Consider the following 24,657-nt stretch of genomic DNA (forward strand, 5'->3'; position numbering starts at 1 on the left):
CATTGCATCAAGGCATACTGCTACATACTTTAAGACCCAGTTAAAACATATGTCCTCCCCGACAGTTTCCCACTCATATTTTCTCATTCCCACTTCTGAGATCCTCAACTGTTTTATCTCATTCTAACTGTTTGCACCTGTTCTCTAACCTCACCTGCCTAAAACTCCTCCAAGCAACAGTTGGTTCATCTCAACATTCCTAGTGCTTAGTATCGGACCTGACTCAGTAAATGCTTGTTGAAAGAATAGGGAAGGAATGCTTTGTCTCTCTGTGTCAGCGCTGAGAGCTTCATCCTTGTAAAGATGCATAACATGTGAATCCAGTATGTTGGGCTGGTATTTATCAAACTTTGAACTCCCGTATCGCCTTTGCTAAAGTGGAGGCAGTTCAGAAGCCACCGTGCTATAATGCTGGATTAATCTTCTTTAAGCACCTCACCTTAAATATGCCTGGGAGAGTCTGGGAAGGCTTTATAGAGATAGGTAGGTTTCATGCATTGAATTTTGTCCCCCCAAAATATGTGTGATAAATCCTAACTCCTATACTTATGGTATAGGACCACAGAGCCAGGCAATGTTTCATTCTGTTGTACTTGGAGTCAGTATGAGTCAGATCTGACTGGACAGCACCTAACAACAACAACATACTTATGGTTATAATCTACTTGGGATTGGGTTTTCTTTGCTATGTTAGTTAGGCAGTATTAGTGTAGGATGTGTCATAAATCAATCTCTTTTGAGATATAAAAAAAGCAGACTGAGCAAGGAACCAAGCAAGCAAGCAGAGATGGTAGAAGATAGATGCCACACCACATGGGGATCACCAAGGAACCAGGACACAGAAGCTGAAAAGAGACAAGCACCTTCCTCAAGAGCCAACAGGGAGAGAAAGCCTTCCTCTAGAACCAGTGTCCTGAGTTCAGACTTCTAGCCTCCTAAACTGTGAGAAAATAAATGTTTTTTAAAGCCATCCAAGTTGCGGTATTTCTGTTAAAGCAGCAGTAGATAACTAAGCCAAAACACTAAGCCAGTAGGTTTTAAAGCATAGTTTTCCCAGACTTAGGTGGAAAAGGGACTCAGAAAAAAGTAAACTTTGGAGTTTCTTATGAAATTTTTCCAGATCCTAATTTTAGCATGGCATGCAAGTGCCTTTCTTCTCCTGCCTCGTCTCTTTTTCCTCCCGTACCTGTCACTCCACACTCCAGTCATCCTGAATTACCTGCAGTTCACTAGGCTCCTTCTTTCCTCTGAGACTTCGTACACGCTATTTCCTCTACTTGGCAGGCCTTGTTCCTTGATTTCCTTTAATGTGGTTGATTCCTGTTTGTCCTTTAGATCTCAGCTTAAATGCCACCTCCTCTAGGATGCCTTCCCGTCAACCCCCCAACCAGGCCTGAATTAGATGCCCCTTATTTTTTTTTTTTTTTATCTATGGTGTCATGATACCCTGAACTTTGCTTGTAGCACCTGTAAAATGATTACATTTACTTTTTAGTTTTCTATATTTTTCACTAGACTTGGAGCTCCTTAAGGGCAGCACTGTATCTTCTCTATTTTTTCTAGTGCCCAGAACAATGCTTGAAACAGAATAAACTTCAGTAAATATTTTTGAATGAGTGATTGAATCCCACAAGAATGCCTGTTGCAAAGAAAGATTAAAAGAGCAGGTACCTGGTCTACTTTCTCTTTCCACATCTAGCATTCTCCTGGTGTACAGCCTGCAGATGTAGAGGAAGTTGTCAAGAAGGGTGTGCAGACCCTTGTGATTGGCCGAGGCATGAGTGAGGCCTTGAAGGTAGGTACTGGTGTGTACAGGATTCTGATGACAGTTGGGGTGATCTCTTGGACCTTTACCTTACAAATATGTCCTTCTTAGGAGTCCACTTGTACATATCCCTTACATTCAGTTTGCTGAGCCAGTGGATGACCCAGGATAGAATAATGGCTGCATACACTACTGTTCATCATGAGGTGAAGACTCTCCTCCCTCTGCCTAATCCTGGGACTGTGTCATTTCCACTATTTCTCAGGAATACCTTCATCCTGAAGGGCTTCTTTCTCAAGTCCTACAGTTATCACAGTTATCAATATTTGGTTCTTTACATTTTTAGAGTACTTTTTCTTTTCTTAGGTATAATCCATTTGTTTTTTTTTTCTTTCAGAAAAAAAATTTTTAATTGCAAAAGTAAAACATTTAAACAGTACAGAACTGTAGTAGTAGAAAGGTGGAAGATTTCCCCTCCCCAGTCTCCACGTTTTGTGTATACTGCTCTGCTCCTGTTCCCCTTGTAAGCATCTGCAGCCACATGCACACTTACACATATAAAAAAAAAAAAAAATTAGCTATGCATATATACACTTTGGGTTTTTTTTATATACACTTATCGCCTTTTTACATAAATACTATTACACTCTATGTATTTATTCTCTAACTTTTTTCACCTACATTACGATTTTATGGACAACCTTCCACATAAGTATATAGAGACCTGGCTTATTCTTTCCTTTGTATACTTATTCTAAAATCTACTGATGAAGGTACCCTTTACTTATTTATATTTTTTAGGTTAAACTGGTTATTGTTCCCATTAAAGTAAGTTCTGTCTGTAAGGATTTTGTTATAGTTATAAAATCTTTCAAGCATGTAGAAAAGTAATACAGGACTTTTTTTTATATTTCACTCAGAGCTCTTTCTGAGGAAGCAGAGTCTAAGTAAAAACTACTTAGGAAAAAATATTTAGGACAAGCCAGAGTTGAGAAGATACCATCCAATAATAGCTGTCCCTTATTGATGACCTTTTATAGTAATTCATTCACAAAATATTAAGCACCTTCTATAGGTTAGGCACTATTCTAGGCACTGGGGACATCGGGATAAGCAAGCCAACCAAGGTTCATGCCCCTCGTGGATAATAAAAAGGTAGACAATGATTTCAGATAGTGATAAATGCTGTGAAGGAAATTAAATGGTGACTTATGAGGGGCTGCTTTAAATTAGTGGTCAACAAAGGCCTTTCTGAAGAACTAGATGGTGCCCGGCTACAACCGATGACTGCCCTGACAGTGAACACAACAGAGAACCCCTGAGGGAGCAGGAGAGCAGTAGGAGGCAGACCCCAAATTCTCATGAAAAGGCCAGACTTAGTGGTCTGAATGAGACTAGAAGGACCCTGGTGGTCATGGTCCCCAGACCTTCTGTTGGCCCAGGACAGGAACCATTCCCAAAGCCAACTCTCCAGACAGGGATTGGACTGGACAATGGGATAGAAAAGGATACTGGTGAAGAATGAACTTCTTGGATCAAGTAGACACGAGACTATGTTGGCATCTCCTATCTGGAGGGAAGATGAGAGGGCAGAGGGGGTCAGAAGCTGGCTGAATGGACACGAAAAGAGAGCGTGGACAGAAGGAGTATGCTGTCTCATCAGGGGGAGAGCAATTAGGAGTATATAGCAAAAGGAGTATATAAATTTTTGTATGAGAGACTGACTTGATTTGTAAACTTTCACTTAAAGCACAGTAAAATTTTTTTTAAAAAGTCCTTTCTTAGAGGACATATTGCTGCAGTATACATACATCAGTTAATTTCATCCTCACATCAACCCTGTGATGATGTGTTATTAGCCACATTTTACAGGTGATGGATTTGGGACTCAGTGACTTTAAATAACTGGCCTAAGGTCTCTAGGTTGGTTAATTCTAAGTTAGAATTTAGACTCAGGTTGGCCTGACCCCAATATTTAACGTTTACTTACTTTATGCTTTATACCATGCTAGACATTTTACAAACCTAAGCTCACTAGTTCTCATACCAACCGTGCGAGCTAGATACGATTATCCCTAATTTATAGACATGGAAGCAAAGGCTCAGAATTTAATTCACTTACCCAAAGTCATACTGCCTGTCAGGATTTAAATCCAAGGCTGCCTGACTCCAAAAGTCATGCCTTTTCCATTTCCATTTCACCTGAGCTTTATGCATGGATATTATAGTACTTCTGTCAACTTCTCAGAGACCTTCTTAACTCCTTAGGGCTCTCTGCCAAATTTTAGACTGGTGACAGGCGGGGTGATTGAGGAGTGACAGTTGTCACTGTCCAATTTTATAGTATGCTTACCTCATGGCAGGAAAGGAAAGCCTGGGGGGCCCTTCCCCCTAACTTACTATGTCTTCTGCTCTTTCACAGGTGCCTCCATCAACGGTGGAGTACCTCGAGAAACAAGGCATCGATGTGCGAGTACTCCAGACAGAGCAGGCAGTGAAGGAGTATAATGCCTTGGTTGCCCAAGGAGTCAGGGTGGGAGGTGTTTTCCATTCCACCTGCTGATGGAGCTTTAAGATGAGAATAAACCACTAAGCAATGATGCCTGTGACTATCATTCTTACCACTGTCCACACCAACCTCCCACAAGCATTTTGGAATATCTGCTTGTGCCAGGCCCTGTGCTAAGCTCTTGGAATACACACATGACTAGGGCAAGTTCCTGTCCTTGGGTGGGGAGTGGGCGGGAGAGGTACTGGTAATCAGGAGAGGAGTCAGATGTTTACCCAAGTTTAACAATGTGGTAAACGTTAGGCCAGAAGTATGAGAAACTAAAGGCAAAAATAAAGCCTTCTGCCTTGAAGACTGAAGAAAAATTTTAGCGCATTAAGATCACATTGCAGTCGAAGCTTTGGAATGTTTAATTCAACTAATATATTTATTACATTCCTTATATGCCAGGCACTGCTGTGCTACAGAGAAATAGCAATCAAAGTTTTGCCCTCATGAAGCTTATATTCTAGTGGGGGAAATAAGTAAACAAATTCATAATACACGAAAAAACTTTTATGAAAAAAAATAAAGATAAGAAAACAAGGAGTGATGGAGGGCTATTTCAGATATGTGGCCAAGGAAGGTCTTCATGTAGATGACATATGAGCAGAGCCCTGAATGAAGTGAGGGAGCAAATGTCAGATAACACAAGAAGGAGCCTCTGATTCCAATTATAAAATCGGAATCAACTCGACGGCACTGGGTGGGTCTGGGTTAGAGCTGGACTCAAAAAAAAAAAAAAAACAAAAAACCCACTGCCATTGATTCTGATAGTGACCCTATAGGAAAGGGTAGAACTGCCCCATGGCATTTCCAAGGAGCAGCTGGTGGATTAGAACTGCTAACCTTTTGATTAGCAGCTGAGCTTTTAACTACTTGTTGTTAGGTGCCGTCGAGTTGGTTCCAACTTATAGCGACCCTATGCACAACAGAACGAAGCACTGCCCAGTCCTGCGCCATCCTTACAATCATTGTTATGCTTGAGCTCATTGTTGCAGCCACTGTGTCAATCTACCTCGTTGAGGGCCTTCCTCTTTTCCGCTGACCCTGTACTCTGCCAAGCATGATGTCCTTCTCCGGGGACTGATCCATCCTGACAACATGTCCAAAGTATGTAAGACGCAGTCTCGCCATCCTTGCCTGTAAGGATGCCCTCTAAATGTTCCTTCTGGCTCTGATAGTCTATGGTCTATTCAGTACCCAGGTGGCCTTTGTGAAGCCTCAGAATAGGCTGATAGAACTATACTATCAGCATCATCTTTTTCTTTTTTCTTCTTTAAAGAGTTTTGAGTATGGGCTTCGGTGTCAAATACCCTTTACCTAGAACTGTGGCTCTCTACGACTCCTGGTTGGGCATTTATTTAATCTCTCAGAGTTTAATTTTTCTCACCTGTCAGATAGGGGTCATTGTAGGTATTAAATGAGGTAATTCACATAAAGTCTTAGCACATAGCCTGACATGGAGTAAGAACTCAATAAACTGAAGTCATTGTCATCTTTCTGCTAATGGGGCTGCTATATAAAGCCAGCTGGTTTCATTTTTTTTTTTTTTTAATACAGCAGCTTGGTATTTTCATAGATTCATAGAATGTTAGAGCTCTCCCACCCATTTACTCAATAGTTCTCTTTCATGCCCATTTACTGAGATTCTATTATGAATAAGATGAATAAGTTATAGTTCCTGCCTTCAAGGACTTATATGGGAGAAACAGGAAAGTAAACAGTAATAATATAATGCATTAATAGTATAATAGTTACGAGGTTCAGTTGTGGCACAAGAAAGGACTAACGTATCCTCGTAAGATGGAAGATTAGGGAGGACATCAGTAAGGAGATGACATTTAGGAGATGACACTTAAGCTGTGTCTTAAAGAATGAGATGTTCATTATTCACCATTTACTTGGCAACTCTTTAACTAGGTATTTATTAGATATGGTATTTTTCATGGTCATAAGTAAATAAAATTGCTCCACCTCTGCCCTTGTTGAAGTAGCATCACTAGAAAGTTGATTTTGCTCCACATAATCCTACCACCCGATTGGCCCGTTTGGGCATCTGACCTAAGGGAAGCCAGCCAGTAAACTGGACAGCAACTTTAAGATGTGGTCTGGCAAGAAAAGATGAGCTAAGGTAATCAGCGTGGAAAGTGAAGTGATTTTCCCAAGTTCACCCAACAAGTGGCAGAGCCAGATCAGAACCCCAGATGCTGTCTTGACCCCTTTCTACCATACACCGCCTCACTCCATAGGAGGTCCATGGGAGTGAGATCCCCACAGGGCTGACACCTGGGATAGAAGTCTGGGGAGGTCCTGCTCCGTGCCCTTTCTGCAGCCAGCCATTTGTCAGATCCCAGGACCTTTCTAGATCTCAGTTGGCTCAGACAGCCAAGCCTCTGTACAGTTAGGAGGAATATTTGATAAAACTGAGGCTGTTTCTCTGCTGATGCAACCAATTTGTGTGTGTGTCAGATGTAAAGTGAGACAGCCTCAGTGGGTGTTGCATTAAGTGTGGGTGTAATCACCGTTCCTAGGCGAGTTGTCTCCACATTAAGATTACTTCACACAAACTTCTTAGAGAGAGAAGTATCTGGCAGTTAGTTTATTAAACTTCGCATAGAACCTCGTAACAAATAGCCCCTACTTCTGAATCTGGTCCTTATGGTCAGTGCCGGAAGATTTCAGAACCTGGAGAGAAGCTATTTTCCCACATGCCACTGTACTTACCCTCAGGTCTTAATTATTAAACGTTTGATTCAATTTGAATTTATAGGAAGATTGAATCAAAAAACATTTTGATTCAATCTGCCCACTTAAATTCTTCTAGCCTGAGTGGTTTCTCAGGCAAGAAGTCTGCTGAGTGCTAGGTGTGTACCTTTCTGACCCATCATTCTGTTTGCCGAGGTCAATCGTGTCAAAGCCAAATATAAAGTCCTTTCAGAAACTTGAATCTCAGGACTTGCTTTTATAAGCCTACTACTATGGGAGGTGCCCTGGTAGTGCAGCTAAGTGCTTCACTGCTAAGTGAAAGGTAGGCGGTTTGAACCCACCAGCCGCTCTGCAGTCTGCTTCCATAAAGATTCACAGCCTAGGAAACCCCATGGGGCAGTTCTACTCTATCCTATAGGGTCACTATGAGTTGGAATTTACTTAAAGGCAACTGGTTTTTACCATGGTAGTGCCGAGTTCACTCTAGATTTCAGTACCCATTCATTCTTTCTTTGACTGGTACATGCCAGGAGTTGTGCTGGGAATACAACAACAAAGACATTCTTACTTTCCAGGTACTCACAACTTAGTTGGCTGAAACAAACCTGTAAACCCACAGTAACAATGGAGAAGTTGCAAACTGGCACAAATGCACCTGATGACATGTTTTGTTTCTTAGAATAATTTTAACATTTGCTTTAGTTTCCAAGATTTAAAAATTGGGGGTTTTTTTACATGAAAATGCAGATTTCTGGCTTTCCTGGAAGAATTGGAAGATCTGATACCACCATGCCCACATTTAGCTAGAATAAAACAAGTCAGTGGGCCCAGAAAGTAACTGCCTTCTTCTGACAGTGAACGTGCTCTCTGGTTCTTCAGTCTCTGTTATCTTCTTCTAGGCCACTTCTGTTACTTCGCCTTCTTTAGAGGTTTGCATTTGTGAACCTGCAACAGTGATAATTCTATGCTTGAAGAATGTGTAGGAGGCTATGGGAACATAGAAACAATGTACCAAGCCCATGAGAGACACAGGTTCTAGAATGAGGCCAAGTACTGAGAATGAGAGTAAAGGAACCACAGGAGAAAATCTGCAGTTTTTCCACGGCTCAGCAGGTCCAAAGGCTAGAGGTGAGAGAGCATGGTGAGTTGAGGAACTATAGGTAATTCTATGTAGCTGGAAAATAGGGGAAATTTGGCACAGGGAGTACAAGGCCCGAGAGTTTTGTAGAGTCATGAAGAGTCATCGAGGACAGTTTAGATTTTATCCTGGGGCCGGTAGCGATCTACTTAAAGAGGTCCAAGCAGGGGAGTAGCATGATCAGATTTATGGGTTTTAGAAAGATTACTCTGACAGCTGTGTGAAGAATGGACTGGAGGGAGCAAGATTTGAGGCAAGGAGATCAATTAGGAGGCCAGTGACATACTTTCAGATGATGGTGGCCCGGCTCAGAATAGCAGTGAATATAATGAGAAGAGAACCAAGTCATGAAATAATTAGGGAAATAGAAGCTAAAGGACATTATGAGGGATGAGGAAGGAGTCTAATGTGACCCCATAGGTTTCTGTCTTTTACTACTGGGTGGATGGTAGACGACTTACAAGTCCCAGCAACAAACCCTATATTGAAAACCCTGGATTAAGATTCAGGAGGCCTGGGTTCCAGCCTTGGCTTTGCCACTAATTCAGTCTATGGGTCTATACATTCACTTGTAAAATGAAGGTGCCACACTGGAGTGATCTTTATGCCCCTTTCCAGGCCTGTTAAATATAAGGTCTTCCCCCCGCCGCCCCAGGGGAAAAATGTAGAACCAGATGCAGAAAATCAAGATTCTCGTATTTCACAGAACCCGAGCATGTCAGGGTAGAAAGGAACTTAAAGGTTGAGTCTAACCCCCCTCTCACATGATGCTTGAATTCCCTAGAAGTATACTTACCAGGAGCTTATTCAACCTCTGCTCAAACACAGCCAGCACGGAGAATTTTGTATCTCCTAATGCAGCTCATTCAATTCTTACAGTTTTTAAAAATTTATTCTTATATAAAACATCTGCCTTGAGCACTGTGCTCTTTCAAGATCTACATGGGATGAAACTGACTACAGCAACTCGAAAGATTAGATAGGAAACTTAGGGAGCAGTGAGTTTATGTTAATGGGAGAGGAACAACTCAGAAAAGGAGGGTGAGAATTGTCACACAACTTGAATGTAATCAGTGCCACTGAATTGTACATGCAGAAGTTACGGAATTGGTGTATGCTCTGCTGTGTATATTCTCAACAGCAAAAATAAATTATAAAAAAAATTAGTCTCATACAAAACCAAGATCTGCTCCTTAGTATATTTCTACCTTTGGTAGAAAAAATACTGTAATTTGGATCTTAAGACCTGGGATCAAGTCCTGGCTTTGCTCCTTAGGAACAAGATACTACCTTGAGACCTCAGTTTCCCCACCTGTAAAATGTAGGATTACCTGCAAGGATTTTTATAAAAGAGCCACTGTATCTGTAAAGTACGTAGCACATTCTTTCCATAGAAGGTTCTCTAGCTAGAGCATGCTGGGCTCAGTCAGCAGCCAGGGACTTTAATATTTTCATCTGTGCTCCAACACAGCAATCGTCATTAGGTGTTCATGTCAGGGATGTGGTCTGATTCCGCCTGGCTTCAAGTTTCATTTTCTCTCCAGAGCAGAAACCTTCTTCAGGGCACCTCGTTAACACACGAGAGCCCACTGATGGCACATCTTTGAGATATGGAAAACACATTAGAAAGGCAAGCTCCTGGGAGTCCCTAGGTAGCAGTTAGGGCATATCCGATACAGGCTGCCTGGGTTCAAATTCCAGCTCTATCATTTACCAGTCATGGACAAGTTATTTACTTTCTCTGAACTTTAGCGGAAACCCTGGTGGCGTAGTGGTTAAGTGCTACGGCTGCTAACCAAAGGGTCAGCAGTTTGAATCCGCCAGGCGCTCCTTGGAAACTCTATGTGGCAGTTCTACTCTGTCCTATAGGGTCGCTATGAGTCGGAATCGACTTGACTTGGCACTGGGTTTGGTTTTGGTTTTGGGCTGAACTTCAGTTGCCTTATTTGTAAAATAAAGACAATAACAATACCTTTTTTTACTTCATAGGGTGGTTGTGATGATTAAATGAGTGAAATCATGTAAAGGGCTTACAACCCTGTTGGGCACATAGTAAGTACATTAAGTCAGAATCCAAATATGTCTAAATTCAAATTCCAGCACTACCTCCGAGTAATTGCATGATCTTGCTATTATTCTTATAAGCTCCCCAAGTATCAAATATGATAAAGACTGGCTGCAGACGCAGACTCTACTAAGAATAATTTGATCCACTCAACAGCCCTTTAGGTATAATTATCTCTGTCTTACAGATGAGGAAAACTAAGCCATAGAGAGCTGAAGATTCGAAGGCTCTTTTCCATACGCTTCCCCTGAGGCAGATAAAGCTCAGGCCTTTGGAATCACCTTCTTGGATATGAATGAATAAAGGCTTTACTACTTACTATACACTTTTCCCACCAGTGACTTAACCTCTAATTCCAATTTCTTCATCTATAAAATGGTGATAAAAAAAGCACCTAGTCCTCATATAGGGTCACTGAGTTGGAACTGACTCGACGGCAACCAGTTTGGTTTTGGTTAGGCCTCATATGGTTGTGAGGATTAAGTGACAGGTAAGAGTGTAGCCTAGCACATACCCCGCAACATGGTTAACATTTTTTGAGCATTTATTGTTACAGGCAGCCGCCAGGTTATGAACCAAAGTCGCTCCTATGTGTGTCTTTAAGTCAGACTTGTAGGCAAATCAGTACAGGTCCATGTGGTTCTCATTTAGCCTGACTTTAGTGCAAGGAAAGGCTGGAAGCCTTTTCAATTATTTAAAAGCTTCATGTGCAGCAAGTGAAGGTGATTGTGGTGAAGAATCTGTTGCAAACAGGGGTTGGTTCAACCATGTCAAAGTGAGGGCCAGTTTACATAACACTAACGGGCACGACCGAGTTGTCCGTAAGTCAGAAGTTCGTAACTCAGGGCTTACTGTGCTACCTCAGAGCCGCTACCTCACAGGCGGCTAGAAGTTCGCAACTCAGGGCTTACTGTGCTACCTCAGAGCCGCTACCTCACACGCGGCTCCAGTACTAAAGGCATCAGAGGTGTTATGGGCAATTTTTTTTTTCTTACGCTGGATTCTTCTTTCCCATAATCCTGATTTCTTTTCCAAAATATGGACTCTCTATATTTTTAAAGCCATAGAGGTTCTAAGGATGGCAGGGAAGAACAAGAATTTCCCTCAAGGACGAAAATGACTCACTTGCCAGCTCTTCAGTCAGTCCTTGACCCAGATATTGCCTGGGCTACAGAAGGAGACTCTCAGCAAGATAATGGATGTCTACAGTCATTCAGGAACTGTTGATGGTGAAAAAGCACAGCTGTTAAAGCTGCTTCGGAGTTGGCTCTGGTAAACAGGCTATCTCTTTAAGAAACAAGATAATGGTTCAAATAACCAGTTCTTTGGAGGTGGCTGAAAAATCAAATCTTTGTGTCTCAAACCTGAGAAATGTAAGCATGTGGTATAAGTGCTGAACCACAGCCACACAAATTTGCTTTAAGGACCAGGAACTGAAACAGCTTGGTGTTTTTCAGCTTTACTGTTTACCAAAAAAAAAAGTAGACTTGAAGATTTTTGATTTTTTAATGAAAATAATTTACTCTGTTTTGATACCAGATGAGGTTGTAAGGGTCATCATGTGTTCCTTATGCCTATACGCCATTTCCAGGTGAGGTGCTCCAGGCTTCTGGCTCATTCTGATTCTGAAGAAGGGCCTTCTCAGCCATGGCTGTAAAGGCTGCTTGTGACTCAGCGCCTTGCAGGCTTGGGCATTATGTAAACTTTGACAGGCTTGCTGAAGGGGATGGTGCCCTCGATGCTGGTTTCCACCTGCGGTGACACCTCACCACCCTCAATCCAAGGGGATTTTGGAATGCGTGCACTGGAGTTGTAGGCCAGCAGCAGCCTCACTTCTACCTGGCATGGTTCTGGAAAAAAGACAAAAGAAATCCTCCATAACTGAGCAACTGCTAAGAATCAGGATGAAACATCAAGTAAAAACAACATCAAAGATGGATGCAGTCGGGTTTCAAGAACAGTTCTTTATCTGTCCAAATCCCTCCCTTTACCCTCATCAAACAAAAACCACTTTCTCAGCCTGAATCTTTTGAGGGTGATCCCAGCCTTCAGATGTGATGCTTCTCTGCCACCTGTGGGTTCCCTGCAGCTCAGAACCACAGCTGGTAAGATAATCAGAGAGTGAGCTAAAAAACTCTTCATCCACAGAGCCCTTTCGACCTCAAGACAGAGGGCCACAAGGGGCATATGGCTGATTCTCATGTCCAGACAGCTGTGCGCTTCCTGTGCAGCCGACCTCAAGACTTAGGGCTGCGTGCACCACGAACTCAGCTTTCTTAGTGGAGGAGAAGCCTTCAGTTAGGAAATGGTTCTGCCAAAAAATTCTCACTAATGGATAGGAACAGGTTTCAGGGACCTAAAATCATGTCAGAAAACCTTTTGTTATTCCATTACAATACTTAACTAGTGTCTGCATGTGATAGGTCCTAGGAGAGAAAATAGACTCCCCTCAAGCTGCCGGTGGCATAGTGGTTAAGTGCTACAGCTGCTAACCAAAGGGTTGGCAGTTCGAATCCACCAAGCGCTCCTTGGAAACTCTATGGGGCAGTTCTACTCTGTCCTACAGGGTCGCTGTGAGTCGGAATCGACTCGACGGCACTGGGTTTCAAGCTGCTAACCTTTTGGTTGAGGAGAAAGAGACAGTTGCAATGGAGTGCAGTATAAAATGCTCTAATCGAGTCTGTAAGAAGTGCTGTGGGGGCAGAGGCGGGAGCCCAGGAAGGCTCTGGAGAACACCTGCTCTGTGCCAAGCACGCAACTACACGAGCTCCCATCCTGCTGCGCCGTGAAAGACAGACGTCACAATCTCCAAACAAGTCCTGCGACTCAGAGAGTTTCTAGTGACTGCCCAGACCCACACCAGTTACTCAAATGCTAAAGCCAGAATTTGAGCCCAGTTCGTAAGCTGAAGCAATTAATCTTTCTATTAACCATGTGGCTTCTATAAAGAAGAAGGGGGCCAGCTTTCAGAAGGGAAAGTACAAAACCCAGGCACTGTGTGAGCTTGGGATGTCCTCCTTAATTAACTATGACTCCAGCAAAGGGTGCAAGTGTTAAAGACAAGCCTAAGGCTGAGGAGATCAGAGGGCAGAATAGGGCTGGATGGATCTAAATTAATAAGGGGAAAAGTCCCAGGACTTCTCAACGCCTCCCCAGACTTCTTCCAGGTCACGTCCAGACTTTGCCCTAGAGATTAAAGCAAAGACTGGATTGCTGTCCTCCTGGGAGGGAAAAACTCACGGGCAGCCAATCCCAGAGCAACCTAACCAATCCCAGAGTTCAGCAGGAGATCTGAGTGCCAGGCTCAGCATCATCATTTACCAGCCATGTGTATCTGTAATGAAAGTGGAGCTGCTCTCTGGTACCAGGCTCCAGATGAATCTCCCAGTCAGGTGGAGTCAGAGCAGCACCAGCATCAGCTTTCCCACTATTCCCTCCTCTTCTGTCCCAGACAGCTGTTGCCAATCCCTGACCACCACCACAGTCTTTGCCCTGGCTCGGACAGCACTTTCCAGGAGCCAAACCCTGATAAGGGCAGAGGGAGTCGATGTAGGACTTAACACCCTGGTCATTTTGCCTTCCCTTACTGGCAATATGGTGAGAAGGCCAATTCAAGCCACTGCCATAGGAGGAAGGGAGAGGGGAGAGAAAGCAAGGAGGAGGGGCTGGTGGGAGAAACAAAAGATCATCTGAGACAAATCACGCAACCTACTCATCAAGACTAGAAGAATGTATCTCCTATGAGTTATACGTTCTTACCCCTATTTTATAGATGAGGAAAATGAGTCAGAGAGGTAAAATAACTTTCTCAAGCCACTGAGCAAGGGAGGGAGGATTTGAAACCTGGTCTATGGGGCTCAAAGCATTCTCTATGGCAGCATCCAGCCTCCAAGAGAAGAGGCCTGTAGTAGAGCTGCTGAGGGACTGGAGGAGCTCCCCTCCAACACCAGGCACCATCTCTTGGATCAGGAGAGAGAAGATGCCTCTAGAATGAGAATACATTTCACTCCAGTGACCCCAGGTCAGGAGGGAGCATGGCATAGTGAAAACGCAAGAGATCTGGGAGACAGGAGACCTGCGTGCCAGCCTCAGTGCCGCCACTGATCAGCTCTGTGAGCCTCCATATATGCATCTGTAATATGAAAAGGAGAACACTGTTTCTCACCACAAAGCTAGTCTAAAGATTAAATAAAATATCCCATCACTGTGTGGGGAGGGTGAGGCATGAACAGATCATCTCACTCTGCATGACTGCACAAACCAGCCCATGTGGGAGTAAAGGGCAGTAAGAGGAATGAACTGAACTGTTCATATACAAAGAGAGATTTTAAAGTTTCAGTAAGAAATAGAAAACTGTTATTTCCAGACACAGTAATGCTCACAACTAACTGTAGACTAATGTTGTCATTTTCATTCTGAAGTTGAGGAAACAGACTCAGGCAGAGTGACTTGTCCAAGGTCACACAGCAAGTCAATGGCACAGTCAGGACAAGAAAATAGTCTCCTGGTGTTCAGCCCAGGGCTCTTTCTATGAAATTCCACTCTATTTTAATCTCCTGTACATTGTCTTTTTTAAAATGAACTTATTAATTATTCTATACTTGTTAATTACCCATTTTCTGCCATTTCCTTCCTAACATTGTTCATCTTTTTTTAAATAAGTTTATTATCGTATAATTAACATTCAATAAACTGCACATATTTAAAGATACAATTTGATAGGTTTTAACATATGTATGCACTCATGGAAACCCTGGTGGCGTAGTGGTTAAGTGCTACGGCTGCTAACCAAAGGGTCGGCAGTTCGAATCCGCCAGGCGCTCCTTGGAAACTCTATGAGACAGTTCTACTCTGTCCTATAGGGTCGCTATGAGTCGGAATCAACTCGACGGCACTGGGTTTGGTTTTATGCACTCATGAAATCATCACCACATTTCTCCTGTATAACTTCTTACAGAGCCTTGTTCCTCATGTGACAAAGCCATGTAGTAAATTAGTCCACATGTACCCAGTTAAGTAGCTTACAAGCTCCTTAAGAAATCGACTTCAATCCTCAGCAGGCCTGGCTCAACCATGTTCTTTTCAAACTGCAGAAAACCGAATACCTAAGCATGGGTAGGATCCCCAAGAGCACATTTTCCTGCCCATCCTGGCCAAATGACTCAAACCTGTCCAGGCAGTGTGGGAGAGGTACACCTGAGTGATGAGCCGATGCCGTCCTGGCCCAGGATTCCGGAAGTCTGCCGGCTTGGGGTGGATCATCTGAGCCTGGCCATCTGGATACAAGACCTAAAAGGTGACAAAAATGAGAAAAAGAGGCAGGAAGAGCCATGAGCTTTGAACAAAATTGTTGGTGACATCTGTTGTGAACACAAAAACAGGAGCAAAACAAAGACGACACCAGCCTTCGTAAAGACTAGTCCTGAGGGGAGGGCGACACTGCAGACGTCTCTACATCCCCCACCCCAGCACAAAGCAGTGTTTGGTAAATGTTCCCTGAATTTATGCTGAATAAGTAATAAGAGTAAAGTGGCTCCAGTAAGTACAAGCACAGGTAAGAATGTTAATTCAGATTGTGAAAAGCCTTTTCAGGCACCCCCATCGGGATGCCTCCCTCCTTCCTTGGGTCTGAATCATACCTTGGCCCAGCATCCATCACCAACCACCATGCATTAAAAGTTACATCATCAGTGTATTCTCTCCTCCACATTACAAGCACCTAGCAAGATGTTTATCTGTCTCTTCCTACAGAGAGAGTGTTCAATGAAGAGTCTGCTCAAATCATTGGCCAGTTCTCCATATCTAAAACTGCCACGGAGTTCTTTCCTCAGCATCCCAGGGGGACTCACAGCTATTTGTGTAGGCCTTTTATACTGCACAGTGTACAAATGAACCAAGTGAACAAATGAAGCTTAGTCTAGAACCAGACATGACCTGAGATTTATACATACTGATAAGGGCAGAGTCAGGGAACCACACAGATCTTTCAACCTCTCTCTGGGAGGCATGTCTCAGCCCACCTGCCTCATAATCTTCTTTCATTCCTTCTCAGATCTTAGGGCCTCACTTTACTTCTACCCTTGTTCTTTAAAGCTGCTACTCCCTACTGTATCTCCAGGCTCTATGCTTCTACCAGAACAGAAAGATGCAGGTGTCCCAGTGTCCTGATCCTTGCTATCTTGAAAGACAAGTACTCTCACCTTAATTAAAAAAAGAGAGAGACAGTAAACGAGCATGGAAACGAAAATGACAAAGGTAGCAGAATCTCCCAGAATTCTTAGCAAAACTGCTCTTGGTGAAAAGCCTTGGCTCCTCTCTGAAATGGTTGTTGGAAGTCTTCCTTCTTTCCTCAATACTGCTGAAAGTGGAGCTTACAAAGCCTGTGGCTCACTTAGGTCAGGAGACGAATATGGCCAGTATGAATTATATTCTGAATTTCAGAACAACTAAAAAATGCACCTTCCCTTATCATCAGGTATAATACAGTAAACCTGAATTATAACAAAAGTGTTACTGAATGGAGTTCTTGGAGGGTCTGCTTTAAGAATGGATATACATTATTCTAATGAAGAATGGAATCTCTCAGTCTTGTTTACTACCTTATCCCTAGCAAAACAGGGGCGAAAACAGAGGAGGTATTCAGGGAATGGTGGCTGGCCTGGAATACACTTTCTAACCACAGAGCTATCCCACAATGGGGCAGTGAATTTCCCATGTTCCCTTCCTTACAGGTATCCATAGTTTGGCCATGTATGTACTTGAGGTGCTCTGGAGGGGATTTTCAGACAGAGTTGAGCAAATGACCCTTAAATAATCTGCCTGCAATCTCATTTATTCTCTGTTGGTCAGTGAACCCCCAACTGACAACGTGAAACCGTGGTTCTCAATTCTGACTGCACATTAGAATCCCCTACGAGCTCTTAAAAAATAGTGATACCCCTGGGCCCCGTTCTCGGGATTCTAATTGAATTTAATTGGCACAGATATCACCTGTGCATCAGTACTTTCTAATGCTTTTCAGGTAATTTTAATGTGCAGCTAGGGTGGAAACCCAATAATGTAAAGAAAAACTTCACAGCTAGCTCAGAATTAGTTCTCTGTAGGTCTCACAATATCTAATTCCTGAGGGGAAAGCTAGAGGCTATTCTCTCTACTGTGACAGCAAAAATTTACCATCTCCAGGGTCTGATTCATTCTTGCCTCCCCAGGGAGCCCTTCATGAACGCTCTAGACTATTTTTCTGTCCTCTGATTGTATTTATTGCCAGTGCTTGCATCCTGCATTTACTCACATCCTTTCTGCCTAGAATACCACTTTTCTCCTTTTCTTTTGCTCTTATTCATCTTTTAGACCCCATCCACACACCAGCATCTCCACAAAGCCTTTCCTTTTCTCGGCCCCCATTCCACTCTCCAAACTGAGTGCCTCTCCTTTGTACCCTTAACTTACCTGTGCGTGCCTCATTAGCGCACTTCTCACTGCTTTGTAACTACCTGATCACCTGTCTGTCCCTCATGAGACTGTAAACATCCAAAGGGCAGGATCTGTAACGTATTTACCTCGGCAACCTCAGCATTTAGCACGGTACAATAAACATGACTGCATGGATGGATGAAAGGACAGACGGAAGGAAGGAGGAATGAATGGATAGTACTCTTCTGGGCCTTAATGGCAGGCTGAATTGGTTAGGTATCTGTCATATGTCTATAATATATCTACCTTGGGAAAAAATACTTCCTAGTGATTGCTGTTTCCCACCCATAAATTTTGTTTACCAGTTGGCTCACCCACAGCCTGAAAAGGACTTGTTTATTACAGTTTGCTTATAGCCCTGAAAAGACCAAGTCTTAACCTTGCATTATGAGAACAGACATGAACCTATCAATTAGCAAACCCCTACCGAGTGCCATCATTTCAATAAAATGTCAGTTATATTCCCATTTGTCAGTTGTAGAATCTGGGGCTCATAGTTTAAAGCAATTTGCTCCAGATGACACTCAGCAGTTGAACTGGGCATCAAGCCCAGGCTCTTTTCCAAAGAAGTTCATCTCTTCTCCCTCTCCAGTTCCTGTCCCTCAGAGAGAGGTTATAGGAGTGCTAAAATTAAATGCTTCGATACAAGGTCAGCACCTAGAAGCTCCACAGGGACCTAAACCTTACAGACCTGGACCTTCACAGTGCTCTGAGGATCCTGCACATGCTCCAGGGTTGCATCAACATCCAGGGCCACCACCAACCCAGATGTAAATCGCAAAGGGTTGTCTGATTCGCCTGCTGGCTCAATGATGGTGGCTGAGGCTTTGTGGATCTGTAAGCAAGAAGAAATATGATGATTCTAAAGTCAGGTCATCCCTGGGCAACCAAACATGATCCTTGCCCTTCTATCTCCTTATCTAATGGGCTGGCATGTGGGAGCCAGTCCCAGAAAAGGCCCTCACCCAGCTGCTGCACTGGTTCAAAGACAACCACCAAGGTGAGCAGCTTTGACTGTCTAGACAGATTTGGCTGGAATCAGCATAGATCCTGACCTGCTCTGGAAGGGGCAGATGCAGGAAGGTACTCTGCCGTAGCATGGTCTGTAGAATTTTGACCACTTCTGCAGGTTTGGATGTCATGAGTCGGGGCATAAGGTCAAGAAGTTTGTCCACAAAGCTGTCCTGTAGGTGGGGCAAGTCAGCAATGAAACACCTGGAAGAACAAAAAGAAGCAACTGACTACACATTCATTCACCACAGGCTGAGCCCCAAACATCTGCCAAGCTCTGAGGTAGGAAAAGTGATGAGCTGGGAGGAGCTCATGGTTCATGACTAAGACAGACATGTATCCAGATAATTATACCTTACTGACATGATCATAAAAGCCTCCATTTACTGAATACCCATTATGTACCAGGCATACTCTTAAGTCTTTTATATTATCTTATTTAATCCTTCCAGCAACCTCTGCACCATTAGAATTGTTTTCATATTATAGATTTAATTAATTAATTGAACAAATATGTATTTAGCACCTACCAAGTACCAAGAACTATTCCAGGCACTGGTGACATAACAGTGAGCAAAACAGAGAAAAATGCCTGTCTTCATGGAACTTACATTCAAGCAATAGAAACAGATTCAGAGACAACTGATGTTGCAACGAGGCTCAGAGAAGTCAAGTAACTTATTCTCAGCTCAAAAAAAACTCTCCTCAACCTAACTGTGCAAAAAGAGACTCTCCTACCTTAAAGAATCTAAAACCAAAAGTAAAACATGAACTTAGCTCAGATTCTAAACCAGTATCTTAAAGAACCAACCTATAGTGCACTGGAAACCCTGGTGGCTGTAGTGATTAAGAGCTATGGCTGCTAAACAAAAGGTCAGCAGTTCAAATCCACCAGGCGCTCCTTGGAAACCCTATGGGGCAGTTCTACTCTGTCCTATAGGGTTGCTATGAGTCAGAATCAACTTGATGGCAATGGGTTTCTCTTTTTTTTTAATAGTAGACCATTTGTTAGAGAGCAGCACCTGCTGGTGAAGGGTGGTACTGCAGCTCAGCCTTATTGGACGCTATGGGTGGTACAAATGGTCGACATGCTTGGCAGCTAACCAAAACGCTGGAGGTTCAGGTCTACCCAGAGTCACCTTAGAAGAATGCCCTGGCTACTTACTTCCAAAAAATCAGCCACTGAAAACCCTATGGAGCACAGTTCTACTTTGACACATACAGGGTCACCATGAGTCAGCATCAACTTGCTCGAAACTGGTTTTACTGCTTATCGCTACCCAAATGAAAACAGAAAATAGTGTAGAGTCACATAAACCTCAGGTTTGGTAAAGTTCATGGCGACAGGAACAAGTTGTGAAAGAAATGAAATATTAGACTTAATCAAGTGCTTTACAATCCTATCAGTGCCCTCTTCTCAATATATTACCAACATACCACAGTTCTGGTTACCACCTTGACCCTTACTTCTTCACTAAGCCCTCCACTCATCTACTATATCCATTTTAATTTATTTGCTTCATAGAGAACTCTGAAAAGACATTATCTCTGCTATAAAGTAAAAGTTATCTACAGCATTACAGAACAATTCTTTACAGATTATGGAGAAATATGCATGTTTAACAGCAGTGGTGAGAAGAACGGACAAGTAATGATTTTCCCCCAAAAGGAACTGAGAGTTTATGAGTTTCCCCACACAATACTTGTCTTTTTTACAGCCCAGCTGAGTGCTGAGTCCAAATGATTCCTGATGTTTTTATTATCTGTTGTACATTTAGGTAAGAGGCTCTACCTTTAAAGAAGTTCATACACTATTAAAGAAAATGCCCAAGTTAGGGTACACTGCCACAGCATGATCTGTTCGCTACGTGGGTGAAACAAGGAATGCCAGTTTGTAGTCACGCTTGTTGCCCTGTATGTGTTATGTCCCTGCATAACTAAGATTTGATAAGGCAGAAGAGTGATGAAAGATGAAATGCTTACCTCTGAAAAAAGTCTACTTCCTGTAAAAATTTTTCACACATTCCAAATAAGGGGTCGACTCTGTAGAAAAGAAATGCAAAATAATAAAAATGTATAATTTGCTTATGAAACCTAGAAATTGAGAATTCAGGAAGACCAAAGCCCCAGAAACCAGACCAACATAATGGGAGAACAAGTGTATTTATACTATAAAAACTATCACTAAGAGAAATAAAGGACTCTTAGTGAAGTTAGCAGAAACCCTGGTGGCACAGTGGTTAAGAGCTATGGCTGCTAACCAAAAGGTCGGCAGTTCGAATCTACCAGGCGCTCCTTGGAAATCCTATGGGGCAGTTCTACTCTGTCTTATAGGGTCACTGTGAGTTGGAATCAACTCAATGGCAACAGGTTTGGTTTGGTTTTACAGTTAGTGGATTTGGAGGAAAATATCTATCCAGGACCCCAAGGCCTGATTAAAAACACTGCAGTGCCCCATTAGGCTCACAAACATCCAGAATCAAAGACTATCACAGGCCACAACTGGAACCAGATTCACTAAGGATGCAGGACTAGCTGCACAGCTTGCAAGCAGTGCAGTGCCACATTCCTCTTCTGTGGGAGTCCTGCAGCAGTCCATTCAGCAATCCACATGGCTGCCTGGTAGGTATCTTCTTTAGTCCCGCAAATGAGAGTTTAGGTGCAAAGAGACAAGATCTACATCAGGCAGGTGTGGGGGCCGTCCTGGAAGAACCTCATACCCCATAGTTGCCATCATCTCTTGTGACAACCTTATAGCATAGCTTCCAAGGTCCTCACAAGGGATATGTCAGGTACAAGAATCACTGCACTCAAGGAAGCCCAAAGCTGCAGTGTCTGTCTGTATCAGGTAATTATAGTTCATTTACAGTTCTTCTAGATGTAATTTAGATTAGTTCAGGGATCATTTTACCACAGTAGGGTTGCCTAGTAACAGCTGACATACTACCTTCATCAGGTTTCCAGGAAACAGACCTAGAAAGTTAACCAAAGGTCAAATTCTCATGCAGAAGGAAAAAAGGTTTTGTTTCTCTTTTGCCCACAGATACACAGTATGCTCCTGTCTATCCTGGCTTCTCTGGCCTCACAGTACCTTCAGTATTTAATTTCAATAAGCACTTACCCTGTACCTAAATAATCCAGGCAACATGCTAAGCTATTGTAGTTTACTAAGCATATACAGATTTTCCTTTTGATCTTCATGTACTTCCTATTTCTTTTATGTAATTTCAGCATGAATTTATTTCCATTTAATATATTATTTACTGGCAGAATAAAGTTCTAATCAGGGGAAAAAAATACTCTTTTCTTATTAAAAACATATAAGAGAATGGTTTCAAGGTTCTTAATAGCCTGGTTTAGTCTTTCTGTTAACATGTGAGCTCCATGATAGCAGAGACTTTGTACTGCTCATCTCTCTCTATGCTCAGTGCCTGGAATACTTCCTGGCACAGGCAGCTATTCAATAAATACGTGTTGAATGAATAAATCAATGGGAAGTAGCAAAGGGAAACATACTCTGGATTAAGCAACATTCATTTGAATTCTTTTCCTAAAATTAAGGGAGCACTTGAAACATTTTTAACTCTCTGATAAACTATCCAACGTGGAACTGAAATTTGATAGTGTGGTTAACACACCAAAGACCAGCAGGACTGAAATGGCTGGAGGGGAGACCACCAGCCAAGCAGGACCTCAGAGGGAAGCAATTTGGCCAAGCTTTGCCATTTTTTGGCCTGCTTACATAGAACCAGCTTGGAGAGCTTCCAAGCAGTAAAATACCAAAAGATTTGGGAACTCTCCCCAAAGCCCACACAGAGTAGGTAGTCTCCCTTACATGCCACATGAAGTGGGACTTTATCACTAAAAATCCCCACTTTCCCTTGGTGTGAGGAAGAAGAGCAGGGACAGAGTGAAGCCCACTAGGGAAAATCAAACATTGACCTACAGCAGCTGGGGAAGCCTACAACAACTACCAGTTTAACCTAGTCTAGACTTTCAATTATAACTATGCGAAAACAATGGAAAACTACTAGGTGGTATAAGGATAATCAGGAGTTGAGAAGACCAAACAGACCTCACAATAAGATAAAATCAAGGCAAGAAAACTTTTTGAAAATTCTAATCAGTAACCTCAGTGAGATTTAAGAGATTTCAAGAGATACTGCATTAATAAACCAAAAGCAACTGCTACTAAAAAGGTGCACGCTTGGAAATAAAAAATAATAAAATTAAACTCAACAAAGTCAATAAGTAGTAGAATGAACAATGATGGAAAATGATAAATACTAAAACGGTAAACTAAAAGAGCATACTGAGGAAGAATTTACTCAGACTATAGAGTGGAAAAACAAACAAATGAAAATTGAGAGAAAACATAAAGCTAAAATAAAGATTCAGGAGATCCAATACCCACATATTGAAAACTCCACTATGAGAGACTGGAGTGGATGAAGTGACAATCAAAGGAATAATCCAAGAAAAAAAAAAATCCTGAGCTAAAAACAGAGTTCAGACTTCAAAGTCCCACCGAAGGTTAGCAAGAATACTGAAAGAAAACACATACCTAGACATATCTTGGTGAAATTTCTGAATTCTAAAAGGAAGAAAAATTTTATAGCCTTGAGCCAGAAAAAATAAGCTACCTACAAAGGAAAGGGAACCAGAGTGACAATGGAAATCTTGACTACAATATTTATTATATACTAAAAGACAGCATAGCAATATTTACAGAGTTTTAAAAGAATTCCATTTATGTGTGAGAGAAAGACAGTTTCAGACATGCAAGGTCTCAGTGAGCATACTACCTACATACTTGTTCTAAAAAGCAATGAGTAGAGAGTGTGTTCCAGTCAAACAGAAACAAATTAGAGCAAGAAATTTTAAAAGGGCTACTATGGTGCAAAAAGAACAGTGGTGGACAAATCCAAGCTAAATAATTTTTATAGTGTAGTTTTAAAGATTTTTGTGCATATGTTAAGAAAGAATTCTTAAATAAGAGGCATGTTATAAAAACACAATAACCTGAGACTAAAATTTCAAATTATTAAAACGTTATGAAATGATCAAATAAATTAGCACATTAAAGCTTGATCTTGGAGCTAGAGAGGTAATCATATTCTATTTAATTTTTTTTTTAATTTTTATTGTGCTTTAAGTGAAAGTTTACAAACCAAGTCAATCTCTCATAAAAAACTTATATACACCTTGCTATATACTCCTGGAAACTCTGGTGGTGCAGTGGTTAAGTGCTACGGCTGCTAACCACAGGGTCAGCAGTTCGAATCCGCCAGGCGCTCCTTGGAAGCTCTATGGGGCAGTTCTCTACTCTGTCCTAAAGGGTCGCTATGAGTCGGAATCGACTCGATGGCACTGGGTTTGGTTTGGTTTGGTTTTTGGATATACTCCTAGTTGCTCTCCCTCTCCTGAGATAGCACACTCCTTCGCTCCTCCTCTGGATTTTCGTAGCACCCCTGTGCTTGCTTCAACATTCGTGGTGGCACTTAACATGTTTTATTTTCATTGTGGTTTATGTATCTGCCTCTTCCCTCAATCTGTGAGTTTTCTGAGGACAGAGAAAAGGTCTAGTAAATCTTTTTTTTTTTTTTTTTATTGTGCTTTAAGTCAAAGTCTACAAATCAAGTCAGTCTCTGATACAAAAACTTACATACACCTTGCTATACACTCCTAGTTGCTCTCCCTCTAACGAGACAGCACACTCCCTCCCTCCACTCTCTATTTTCTTGTCCATTTGGCCAGCTTCTGAGCCCCTCTGCCCTCTCATCTCCCCTCCAGACAGGAGCTGCCCACATGGTCTCATGTGTCTACTTGATCCAAGAAGCTCACTCTTCAGCAGTATTATTTTCTATCCCATTGTCAAGTCCAATCCCTGTCTGAAGGGTTGGCTTTGGGAATGGTTCCTGTCCTGGGCCAACAGAAGGTCTGGAGGC

General features: G+C 42.3%; 2 protein-coding genes across 7 annotated transcripts in view; one reads left to right on the forward strand and one right to left on the reverse strand.

The window, feature by feature from the left end:
* The window catches only part of AAMDC (adipogenesis associated Mth938 domain containing), a 30,294-nt gene extending 25,907 nt beyond the window's left edge, over positions 1 to 4,387 (forward strand). Inside the window, exons 3-4 of the mRNA XM_003418513.3 lie at positions 1,700 to 1,795; positions 4,188 to 4,387. Of these exons, the coding sequence (XP_003418561.1) occupies positions 1,700 to 1,795; positions 4,188 to 4,328 (237 nt within the window). The 3' untranslated portion in view covers positions 4,329 to 4,387. The remainder of the gene's footprint in view (positions 1 to 1,699; positions 1,796 to 4,187) is intronic.
* Positions 4,388 to 5,849: 1,462 nt separating this feature from the next.
* Positions 5,850 to 24,657, reverse strand: part of INTS4 (integrator complex subunit 4) — a 137,332-nt gene continuing 118,524 nt past the window's right edge. For 3 of the 6 annotated variants that reach the window (XM_064288739.1, XM_064288741.1, XM_064288740.1), the window contains 5 exons: positions 20,693 to 20,752; positions 18,754 to 18,913; positions 18,390 to 18,533; positions 15,331 to 15,514; positions 5,850 to 12,075 (listed from right to left, as the gene is read on the reverse strand). In XM_064288739.1, the coding sequence (XP_064144809.1) occupies positions 11,897 to 12,075; positions 15,331 to 15,514; positions 18,390 to 18,533; positions 18,754 to 18,913; positions 20,693 to 20,752 (727 nt within the window). In that variant the 3' untranslated portion in view covers positions 5,850 to 11,896. The remainder of the gene's footprint in view (positions 12,076 to 15,330; positions 15,515 to 18,389; positions 18,534 to 18,753; positions 18,914 to 20,692; positions 20,753 to 24,657) is intronic. The other 3 variants (XR_010322498.1, XR_010322497.1, XM_010598171.3) reach the window with 3 other exon arrangements.

The sequence above is a fragment of the Loxodonta africana genome, chromosome 7 (genome assembly GCF_030014295.1).
Source record: "Loxodonta africana isolate mLoxAfr1 chromosome 7, mLoxAfr1.hap2, whole genome shotgun sequence".
Classification (NCBI taxonomy): Eukaryota; Metazoa; Chordata; class Mammalia; order Proboscidea; family Elephantidae; genus Loxodonta; species Loxodonta africana.